This window comes from Cygnus atratus, chromosome 1, assembly GCF_013377495.2.
Source record: "Cygnus atratus isolate AKBS03 ecotype Queensland, Australia chromosome 1, CAtr_DNAZoo_HiC_assembly, whole genome shotgun sequence".
Taxonomy (NCBI): domain Eukaryota; kingdom Metazoa; phylum Chordata; class Aves; order Anseriformes; family Anatidae; genus Cygnus; species Cygnus atratus.
The window spans coordinates 4,216,481-4,228,481 of record NC_066362.1 but is presented as its reverse complement, the minus strand read 5'-3'; the positions used below and the strand labels follow the sequence as shown (position 1 = coordinate 4,228,481).

General features: G+C 42.8%; 1 protein-coding gene across 1 annotated transcript in view; it reads left to right on the top strand.

Moving 5' to 3' along the window:
* The window catches only part of SFMBT2 (Scm like with four mbt domains 2), a 110,396-nt gene that overhangs the window by 83,448 nt on the left and 14,947 nt on the right, over positions 1-12,001 (top strand). The window contains exons 12-16 of the mRNA XM_035549394.2: positions 567-680; positions 1,953-1,995; positions 2,570-2,640; positions 3,803-3,942; positions 11,116-11,225. Coding sequence (XP_035405287.1) covers positions 567-680; positions 1,953-1,995; positions 2,570-2,640; positions 3,803-3,942; positions 11,116-11,225 — 478 coding nt within the window. The remainder of the gene's footprint in view (positions 1-566; positions 681-1,952; positions 1,996-2,569; positions 2,641-3,802; positions 3,943-11,115; positions 11,226-12,001) is intronic.

Genomic DNA, 12,001 nt, shown 5'->3' with positions numbered 1-12,001 from the left:
CAGCTCAAGTTTCATGTTCTGTGAGGAGCATTAGGGGTATTCACGGTACCTCTAGGCAGATGAATGGCCATCTCCCACCTTTAAAAACAGTGGCTCGAGGGCAGAACTACACAGAAAAGCTTCAGGGGAGCATTGAGGCATAAAGGCCGATCACGTTAGCTGCCATTATGTTATATCCCATGTGCATGCTCTTACCAGTAAGAGTAAGCACCCAACTGTCCTTCTGCTACTTTGCTCATGCAACTCTACGAGAGAGCCAATGGATCGGTCAGGCTGTCTTGTTCGGGAAAGTCATGCGTGTTTAACCTCACTGGCTTTTGGCTGCTTCACTACACACCCCTAGTGTGCTCTTAATGTGGGTTTTCTCCAGTATCACATTTCACTGTAAATGCAACAGCCTTATCATCGCTGTCTTTGCAGAATTGAAGATGAAATGATGCCTGATTTTGATGCAGGGAAGCAGATTTATTGTTACGTGTTCCATCATTTGCTTCCCTTGGTTTGTGATGAATGCTTGAGTGGCTCTGAGCTCATGTCCAAATTTAATTATAAATTTGTGTTTATAGGTTTACAGATGCCCTCTCCAGAGTATATAGTTGATGTAGAGTCTATGGACATTTTCCCAGTTGGCTGGTGTGAAGCGAATGCTTATAACCTAACTCCACCACACAAAGCTGTTTGTAAGTATATAGAAACCTCAAGCAGAACAGATATCGTATCAACAGTTTTATCAGGGAGTTTGGATTCAGCCTGTAATCCAATTCTTGAAACTACCAACCTAACTAGAGGACTAGTAACCAGCCTGCAAGCATACTGTAATAAACAGGAATAAATCTAATTAGATGCTGCAGCACTGCTATTACATAATTTGTACTTGTCTGTGTGATCAGTCTTTCTAAAAATGGGATGGTTAGCACTGGGAAAGGCCATTTTGTGGTTTGGGATTGCACAGTGTGGCTTGTGGGTTTGCAGTAGGGTTGTCAAAGAGAAACCAAGTTTTGTTGTGCTGAGCCGAGTTCAGTTAGGCAACTGAGTGAATTAAGGACACAGGACCTCGAATTGAGAAAAAAACAAAACAACCATAAAGTATAGGCCTGAAGGGACATAAAGAGGCTATCCTGGCACTCCGAATCCAACACAGCTTCACCTAAATTGAGAAATGTCTACTGGCCTCTTACCATGGAGCTTCTGCACCTTCCCAGGGTATCTATCCTGCTATTTCACTGCCTTTATGAGTCCAGGGATTTTCCTAGTGTTTAACTTAAATCTCTCTTGGCACAATCAAGCCCACAGTGTTTTGTCCTACCTCCAGTGCATATTAAGACTGATTTCTTTCTTTTCCATTCACGTTTGAAGGCGGTTCATAAGTGCCTAGTGGCTTGGTGTTGTTCTCCTGTTCCTTGCAGAAACTATTCAACCCTGATCTCAAGCCACCAGATGAAAAATTAGCCTTGCTGTTTACATTAATTAACATCTGAAAGGCAAATTTAAAAATGTGTCAGCCCTTTTGAAGAGTTAAATATGCTTAAGTTAAAAATCAGGCAGCCAGGGCCTAATTTGGGAGAATACTGCTATGGCAACATTATGCAGCCTTATCGCAATTTATAGCTAGGGATAAATTATGCTGGAGGTAATCATGCTTGTAAAATGTAATCTTATCCATATGTGTTTCTGTATGGAAAAATATTTGTGTTTTTATTTAATTTTTTTATATTGATCCCATAAAACACAATATTAGCATTCCAGAGGAAGGATTAAATGTATTATTACATCTTTAAAGCAGATTTTAATGATGTAGTGACTTACTTAAAAATACCAGGAAAAGATGGCGATAGTAATTAAGTACCATTTCATTGTGTTATAGTCAGTGCATTTATACGGCTTTTTATGCATTATGGGTGTATTTTATAGGACAGAAGAGTACAAAACTAATTCTTGCTTCATTTTTGCAGTGCGAAGGAAGAGAAGAATTGCAGTTGTGCAACCAGAAAAGCAGTAAGTTTTTGTTTTTTTAAGGTGATATTTTTTATGGTGATTCATCAGGTCTTCCAGGGGAAATAATACACAGCATCTGAGTGAGTTTGCGCAGTGCCACCCAGATACTGCAGCATAGTTGCAATGGAATTTCTTTAAATCTAGAATATTTGTGAACATATTAGAAAGTCTACGTAAAAGAAATTTTTGCTAGCTGGGACTGTGCAGGCATATCCAGTGCCTGAAGGCCAGTAAGGGATACCTGGGTAGGACAGGCGTGCACCAGGAGAGCATTTCCCTGTCTAACCCTTCCAGTTCCCAGACACTAGAATTTAAAGGACTTGAATGTGAATATTTGCAGTCCAAAGGGCTAAAGCTCACGGACTGGGGTGCATTTTTGGAGGATGGGCCAGTCTGGCTCCTTCTTCTGCAATATGCAGGTTCTGGGCTATGATAAAAAGTGTGGAAGCAGGGTTGTGTTTGATGCATCTCCAGTCCTCACTCCAGGCAGATGGTGGTGTGTTTCATGGTCCAGCCTGAAGGCTGGTTCTGACCCATTTAACCCTAATCAATACTCCAAATTGCTCTTTAACAGGTTACCATCCACAGTGCCTGTTGAGAAAATACCTCATGACCTCTGCCCAGTTCCTCAGCCAGACACAACAGGTAAGGCTGCTTGACACCAGCGGGATCTCAAGGGTCCGTTGCCTTTATGGAGGGGGACAACCCCAAAAATGGAGTGTGTGTGTCGTATGGGTGGGGAGATAGGGCCACATCCTCAGGGGGCGCAGACCTACAAGGCAATGCAGGGAGTCTCAGATGTACAATATGCAAGGGTCCAGTCCTCTGTGCGGGAATGCTGTGTCTTGCTGGGCTTATTGAGGTTCCCCTACAACCTGCCCATTTCAGCTGATCATGTTAGGGCCAGAAGCTCTCGTGGAGATGGATGTGGCTTTCTAATTGCCATCTATTAAATTGCTTACACCAGGACTTAATGTGTCCCAGTGTTAGCATCATGACCATGTGGTATGGCTGCTACTTCTGCTAAAGGTAAATTTATCTCCCATTTAGTGGTGGTGGGAGGCACCGAGAGTACAATATTCATTCAGTTAATTGTGGAGACACTGCAGGAAGGGAAGGATTTAATTCACTTTATTTCATATGTCTATAGGACACATATCAGTATCTGAGCCAACAGCCCAGCTCTCTGCCATAATCAGATGTGGTCAAATGGGCTCTTTTTGGGTATGATCATCTGAGCTATTGTGGACAGCCATTTGGATGGTGTCCGGAAGTATCTGCTTCTCTTCATGGGCTGTAAAGGAGCCCAGGATGATTAGCCCAGATACAGAAAACTGCTCGTTAGACCCATGTCATTTCAGGGGAGTAGCACCCAAGTTCTTACTGGGTTGGAGGGTAGCTAAACAGGGATTGTGGAGCCCTTCACCTGAATTTTCTCCTTGAGCTGATTACATGCCTGGTCAGAAGCAACTAACGTGTTCCCTTCATAGCATGCTGCAATTGAGTTGCTCAGGTTCATCTGCGATATGAGTTATGAAAGAGCCTCGGGTCATGTTATGAACGAAATCCCTTCACGATTCTCCATGCAGTAGGGTGTGCAGCCGTATTAGTTACCATTAAAAGCAATTAATCTTCCTGTGTTGAATGAATTCGAGTAGCAGAGGCTTCTCTACCTTCCATCTTAGGGAAGACTTTTTATGACCCACATTTTATTTCTCCTCCTTCTCCCATCGTGGAGGGAGAAGAAGAACCCTTGATTTATTGTCCCAAAGTGTACACACACATCAACGACACTTTCTCCTTGCAGGCACCATCAATGGGAGATACTGCTGCCCCCAGCTCTACATCAACCACCGCTGCTTCTCAGGTCCATATTTAAACAAAGGCAGAATAGCAGAGCTACCTCAGTCTGTCGGGCCTGGCAAGTGCGTGCTGGTCCTTAAAGAGGTATGGCTCAGCTATCTTTTGGGAGGACTTCAGGGGAGAACGTGGGTCGTGGGTTGCTGGGCCCAGAATTTAATAAGGAAGTATCTAAAATTGTGCTGGAATGCTGTGGCAGCTTCCACAGGTTGAAAACACAAGCTGGGAAGTTGGGGTATGTGCATGCATTGGGGGTTTTAACACGAGAGGAGACATTTCTGAAACATGGGGAGTTTTCTTGGTTGGGAGCAAGTTTCATATAACTGTGGCTGCTGTGCAAGAGAATTAATGTTCTGGCCAGAGCTGTCCCTGAAGAGGACCTCTGTGGTTGTAGCCATCAACCTGTTTCTCCTGGCACAAGCAACGCAGCATCCGCGCTACTGTCGAGCCATCAGATTTGGCGTGGGGGACACCTTTGTATGTGTGACCATGGTCTTATGGGCCTCAGATCATTGGGATTCAATGTGAAACAGGACAGAAAGTTAAGCATGGGTGTGTGTGCGATGTGCTGAGTGGAAGCTGTGGTGTGCCCAGCTTCCACTGGTGTACCGTCCATATACAGATGAGAGGCAGGATGACTTCAAGTGGGAGAGGACAAGATGGTCCTGTTGGATAAGCAGGGTGCTATTGGTCCTGTGGGCACTATTTCAACTTGACTGGGGTCTTCTAGTAATCTAGGTCTTCCAGCTTTCTTGTCTGTACCTACATGAACCCCACTTGATGTGGATCTGAGCTCCCTCTGCCTGCAGAGGAAAGGCAGGGGAATCTTCAGGGCTCTGTCTGTCTGATGTATTTTTAAGACCCTCAGTGCCCAGCTCAGTGAGGAGGTTTAAGTTGTCTGAAGTGAGATGGATTTCATCCCTTGGCAGAAACACCTGAAATGTGAGATTCCTCCCAAATCACCCACCAGATTTGAAAACATGCTTTTTCTGTACTGTAGAGTGACTCCTATGTCCCCACTCCCTGCTTGCCTCTGTACGCTGCTTTAACTAAACACAGCAGCACTGCCAGTTGTCTCACATGGTTAAAAAAAAGGCCACAAAGAGAGCCCAATAATCCAGCTGCTTATGCAGGTGGGACACTTGGATCTGCAAAAAATACAAATCAAAAATAGCCCTCAGCAGAAAGCAGGATAAAGTGGTTGCAGAGCACAAGTTGACAGCTGCCAAATTTGAAAGCCAGTCCGCGGTGGCGTGCTGGTGGGGAGCGTTAGCAATCTGCTGATACTTGAAAACCAGGCAATGAACAAGCAACATGGGGGAAACATGAGGCATCCACAGCTAGTGGGTATGCTAACGTTTCTTCCCCCTCTCCTCCTGGAATTTGGATTTTGTAAATGTAAGTAGTGCAAAGCTTCTGCCAGGTCCTCCCTGCATGTCTCAAGGCTTTGTTGCGTAGACTAACACCAGCTTCTCCAAATTCCTCAAGAATGGGTCCTATTACTGACTGTGGAAACCAACCGAAGTTTTCTATGAAATCCAGTTTCTCTGACTTCTTGTAGAATTCCTTGCTGAAAGAGCAAATATCAGTGTCAACAAGACATGAGCATCTTGCTTTTGGAGACATAAATGATTCCCAGAGGAGGACCATGGCAATGTCCCGGTGTTTCTTGGTGGTATTTTGAAGATAAATCCAAGCTCATTAGGTCTATGGGGACCAGGTCTGGGTTCTGGAAAGGGTGAAGAGAAGGCATTTGGGGTGTTGCTGTAGAGGAAATACACCTGGTTCCTATCAGCAGCTGCCAAGACAAGAGAGGTGTCAGCAGCTCAGAGAACCATGGGCAGCAGTGAGGATGGGTGTACACAAGCAGCTGGAGGAGGCAAGAGGCAGCAAGGAAAATGTACCTACCACTGAATATCGTATCAGCTACCAGAGCACCTAAAAGGATTGCAGAGCTGAGTGCTGAGAGCAGTGCAGGAGATACCTCCTCCACCCCAAACCCACAGCCACAAGGCTCTCCAGAGCTGCACAGCTCACAAAGGTCCCTATCCCTCCAAGCCCAGTCTCAGTACCGAGCTTGATGGCTTTGTCTGGCTTTATACCCACTGATGACATGGCCCAGAGAATGCAAATGCATTATAATTATCTCTGTCTCACTATATAGGAGAATTACAGGCCATTGTAAATTATGCATCAGCATAACTTGTCTGGAATAGGTAAATTATACATGAGCTTTACTCTGGCAACACACAGGGGAGTGTGGGAAAGACAACCCCAAACAACAGCTATGAAGGAAGAACAGATACATCAGCAGTCTGGTGGGAGCCTTTTAAATCACCCTGGTCTCCAGCCACAGCTCTCTGCCTTTAGAGATGTTCTAGTTAAAATTTGAACCTGTGCCAGACATGAGCTAGTTCACAGTGGGCAGCAGTCTCTGTGATAGAGATGATGTTGTGTTTGACACTGATGAAAACCCCAGACTGAAAACAGCTGAATAACCATCTCCTGCCCCATTCCCTGGCCTGGATTCCCTAAAACAAGGAGAGAGCAGATGTCCTCTCTCCGTTAGTACCAGGTGGTGGGAGACCTTGCTCCTGGCTGGGTGCTGAGCAAGTAGCTCACCATCCCCTGTCTTCCTCTGCACTCGACCATGAAGGATATATCAAAAAAATGCAACACAAATGGGATTCGTGCTGCTCCTGAGCCATCTTTTCCCCCAAAGTCATCTTTTCCCCCAAAGTCATGTCCCCTTTTTACATCCATCAGTGAAACATCATTCTGGATCCAGCTCCAAATAAATTGGTGCTACCATTCAGTACACCAATAATGAGATAGCTGTGGATCAGTACTGCCTGGCTCTGGTCTAAACAAAGTTGGGAGATACCCTTGTAGTGTGGTGTAGGACCTCCTCCTTCTAGGTGAATTATCTGGGCCATTCTCACCTGGGCGCTGGGAGAAAAGCAGGATGGATAGGTTTGCTTTTGTGGAACACCTCTTTTCCAGCACAACAGGCATACCCTTGATTTCTGCCCACTCGCTTTGCACCAGCATTGGATGCAGAGGTTGTGAGCTCTGCAATGAGGAAGCTGCTAAGGTACCTCCCCGAATGGCCCCCATTGAGCAAGATTTCTCTAAAATTTTGAGGGCAATTACAACATATTTTGTAGTTTGATCAAAAATACTGGCTTTAGTCCTGTGTTTGTTAGTGCAAATGTATCCTTGCATTCGTGCAAAGCCTGGATGATGCCTCATCCTTCTTAAAGCCTGGTGGTTCATTACTTCTGGTGCCAGCACAAGTCTTTGGTTTATTGTGGCTTCCTTCACCCCAAGAGGCAAGTGAGGGTGTTCGTGCCTGTTGTTTAACATCGGCTTCAAAGTTTATCTCATTCCTGAGATTCTTGTTTGGAAAAGAAGTTGAGACTGGGAGCCAAGAGACAGTGGAGGCATCAACTGCTGCCATCCAACAGCTGCATCTGGGCTGGAAAGTAGTGGCTGTATAGTAGCTAAGATATGTAATAAATACTAACTTTAAGTTAAATTAAAATAAACACACTGTCAGCTACAGATACAGTTCTTGGGGCAGAATATCTAAAAATACCAAACTGTTCTTCTATCTATGCCAGCAACTTACCACAGCAACATTGTAAAACATAATGAGATGTCTTTTTTAAGACTTCGGATGATCTATAACCCACCATATCTTAAGGAAATATGCTGTAAAGATTAATTAGCCTCATTGCTTACTGCTATTACTATTTTTAAGACACTTTGCTCTTTTTCTATTTAGATAAAAATGGACTTAAAGGTAGCATGACTGTTAGCCTTTGCCACTTATGCAAACAGGAAAAATGAGCCAGCATTTGTGAAAGAATGCTATTACATTCTGCAACTTGAATTTTTTTTTATTTTATTTTTCAGCACAGCATGACTTCTTAGGAGAAATTTGCATAATTAAATCATGGTGCTCAGAAAATTACATAGCTTGTACTGAGCCTTAGGTGTATGATTGAGTCGTGTTGATGGTGTTATCATTAATTTTAAGACATTGTTTTGGGATAGCAAAAATTTTTTATAGTCTAGAAAGATATAAACTGCATTTATACAAGAGGGTTCACTTACACTGCCCTCAAGACTGCTTCATGGATGTCAACTCATCTATAGTACATCCTCCAACTTAGGATCTGGCCATTTGTATTTTTGAAATGTCATAGACTGTCATGCCACTTGAATGCTACCCCCTTGACTATGGCAAAAGCTCAGTTTTAAGTGCTTTATCATTTAACGAGAGAATCAAATAGCTCTTCTTTCTCTGCCACACAGACACATCATTATTCCAAATAAAACGAAACAACTTGTTACTGTTTAGTCTGAGGCTAGCCTGGGAATTAGGGTCTCTCCTGTTAGGTAGAAGTGGGCTCACATCTCAGACAGAGGAGGAAATTGAGTTTCTCCTCAGAAGGATGCTGGTTGTAGGGCTCTTGAAGAGGAGAAGAGGCATAGTGCTATTTTGTGATATCACCTCATTAGTGATATTTCCTCAGAAAGCTTCATCCAGGATTGTGATAGTCAATGAAGAGGGGTCAAGTGATGGGAAATTTGCAAATCCCACCAATCTCTGATAGGAAGAAAGATGCTGAAGTACCCAGTGGCATCAGACACTTCCAGACATGGTGCTTATAAGGTTGGGCAGAGGCTCATGATGTTGCTGCGTGATCATGCTCACCAATGTGACTTCCACCTATTTGACTCTGAAAGTTCAGCAGTAGCAAAATAAAACTTCATAGATGCATAGCAGCAAAGGCTGGTGTTGTCTCATCCATCCTTCTGCTCCAAGGCACTGCTTGCTCTACCCAAACCTTGCTTGATGGAGAGGGCTTGAAAATAAACTACCAAAGCCTCGCAGTACTCACACTACAGCAAAAGGGAATTTGGTGAATCAGATTCAAATTTAACCCATCTGACGTGGGTGAAGGGACTTTCCATCTCCAGAGAAGGCTGGAAAATGGTCTAGGTTTCTTCACCGTTTTTCCTTTAATCCCAGTTAATTTTTGTGCAAGAAAAAAAATAATATTTTTTTTCCTAGTGTTTAGCAGTGTGTAATATTAAGAGAGAATGTTGTTAGAAGGTAACATATTTAATGTGGTAATGGACTCCTGCTGCACTGTAAAATGCCAGACCCAGTGACTTAAATTTGAGATACAAGAAGGGTAAGAGCTAATGCTTTTTTTTAAATCAATCAATAAATAAATAAATAAGTAAATAAAATCTTCAGTTAAAGGGAAATGACTCCTCTTACAAAACACTCATTTAAAAACTGTATTTAGAAGTTTAGCAAGAGTCCTGGTGATGACAAGCGACCTTTGAGAGAAGTACTGGCATTGTGTTTTCTTTGCAGGGCTGGAGTTGATTAGGTGTCCAGGATAGTGCTCAGGCAGTGCCAAACAGTTATTTGCAGGGTGGGATTTTCTTTTCTTGCTCACTTCCTAACTGTTTTGACAACTCATACAAACACCATTGCACTGATAAAGGATCAGGGCAGCACTGTTTATGGGAATTGGTGTGGAAGAACCCCCTGCTTTCTGCTCCTGGCTCTTTCACCAGCAAACAGGGTGGGAGTCAAAGTGTGCTGAAGGAGACCGTCCCCAGTAGACACCTGACAAGGTGGTAAATAACCCCCTAGATTTGCAGATCAGGAGGGGAACACGTGAGTTATGAATGAGCATGGGAGCCACCCATTTACTTTGTGTTTATTTGAAAACCCACTTTTGGCTTTCCTGCATTGGGTCTCGGTATCTGTTTCAGATACCAGTGCTGCATCTGTTTGTGTGGTGAGTAGCAGATGAGAAAAGATGTGAAAGAGCAACTAGGTGGAGTTGCTCAGAAGCTTTCTTTTGTTTTCTTGGGAATCAAAGCCGTCGGGAATCTCAGGTTGTGTGACAAGCTAGGAACCAGATGGAGAACTGTGGGTAAATCTGTATTTTAGTTTCCCCTTGTGTGAGATGAGTGTGCTCATAGGGCGCTTTGAGATGTGCAGGTGATCAGAGCTGCATAAGACATTGGGTCCTGTTAGTAGGCATTGCTTTAAGTGTCTCTAATTACATCTTTTTGAAGACTGGTTCCGGTTGTTTATCCAAGGGACCAACGATAAATTAAATTTTGCTTCTATTAAATAATCTAGACAGGCTACTCAAACCACTTCTGTTTTACACAGTACGATGTGACATGAATTAAAGCCCTTGCCTGAAAATGATCCACCCTTCAAGGTTTTCCAAATGCCAGCAAATCATTAGATTGCTGGCTTATTAAAGAAAAACATAAAAAAGGAAAAGAAGAAAAGAATGTTAATATAAACTCGTTGCTCTTTGCAATATGACCTGGTCAGTTTTTCATGAAAAACATGGGTGCTAGGGAAACTTAATGCTTATCATACTGAAATCATTTGAGGGCCCTGAAGAATTAAGAGCAGGCATTAGGTAAAGAGCTAATTTATATCAAAACCAATCCAGATTCATTGTGGAGTCATTCATGGGCATACAATGCAGAGTGTTCAAACACATGATCTGGTGCTATTAAGAGATTTGTTTTTCTTGTATTTATCTCTTTAGGCCAAGTGTAGGCTATTAAGGTTTGGATCCTCTGAGCGAATAGTAGGAATTATTTTTATTCTCAAACACTTTGGATTAAATGGATTGGCACATGTGTTTTATTGTAAGGAGTGGACACATACTGGGTTTCAGGCACACCTCCTGCAAACTCTTTTTGTGTAGACCTCATTAATATTCGGTTAATACCGTCAAGGCATGCAGCACTCAGATGCTTAAGTGTACTGCCAACCTTAAGTACGTGAGTTTCGCATTTAGTGTTCAGTGTGTAACCCCCACGTGACTTTGGCCCTGGCTGAGCCATCAGAGACGTTTTCATTTTTTACTAAATTGAGCCACTGTGGATGCAGGGAATGGAACCTGCTTTGGGTGAGGGGGCCTGTCTCAAGGAATAACACTGGCGTTCCTTTAATGGGAGATCTTTGGGGTTGGCCAGCAGCATTTAATGCAGTCATGGTATCATACCGAGGTGTCATCCACAACATGCTTGGCACATTGATTCAATCTGGGACATCTTATCATTGCATCTAGCACATGCCGTGTGCGTCCTTGAACATAAATTGGCATCTGTACGCTTCTCCTGCTTATATAGGACCAGGGAGCGTGGTAAAGGATTGCTTTTAAATCCATCAGTGTTGTTGGTTTTATGTCTCAATAGGTTCTGAGCATGGTGATCAATGCAGCTTACAAGCCAGGGAGTGTTTTACGAGAACTGCAGCTAGTGGAAGACCCTCAGTGGAATTTCCAAGAGGAAACACTTAAAGCAAAGTAAGTCTTCGGTGTGTGCTCCTTTATATAGAAGGCTTCAGAAATTGTACTGGCTTGGGGAAAAAAAGAAAAAAAGAGCAGGAGATTTTCTGGATTGTGAGAGTTTTGCTTTTTTAATTATCATTTTGCTTCACTGAGCTACCTGCCTAGTTCTATAGCAACTTAAGAAGTGAAATGTTCGCCTGAATGGTTCATTTGTATTGTCTTTCTCCAAGCAGCCATCCAGATTTTGAAGAAAAATGCCATGTTCATTCAGTGAAGTCTTGAGTTTTATGATAAGGTGCTGCAATAAGCTTGGCTATTATTGATTTCATTCAATTCCTGGCTTTCTAAATGTAGCAGTATTGCTGCTTTTAATATAGAGCCTGTCACTCTAATACAGAAGAACCTGGCAAGAATCAATGGCACAAAAAAGTGTAAACAATATCGCAGGGATATGTTTTTAAATAGGAAGGTGGTTAGGACAAAATACTAGCAGATGTGGGATTCAGATTATGTTTTAATGCCTTTCTAGAATAAATTCTATCTAAATCTAAACAATATTTAAGAAATCTTGGGATCTAAAAAAACCTCTGTTTTCCTTTCCAACTTTAAAATGTACCATTTATGTCTTCTTTATATATGGGCACTGTACGTAGTATGTATCTCAAGAGCCATTATTCCTCTAAAAGAGGAGAGAATCACCAATACTCTCTCCAGATCCCTCCCAAAAAGCAATTCTTCCCATTTTAAGACAAAGGTCAACAAATAGTTCTTTGTAGATAGCTCTCTCTTTT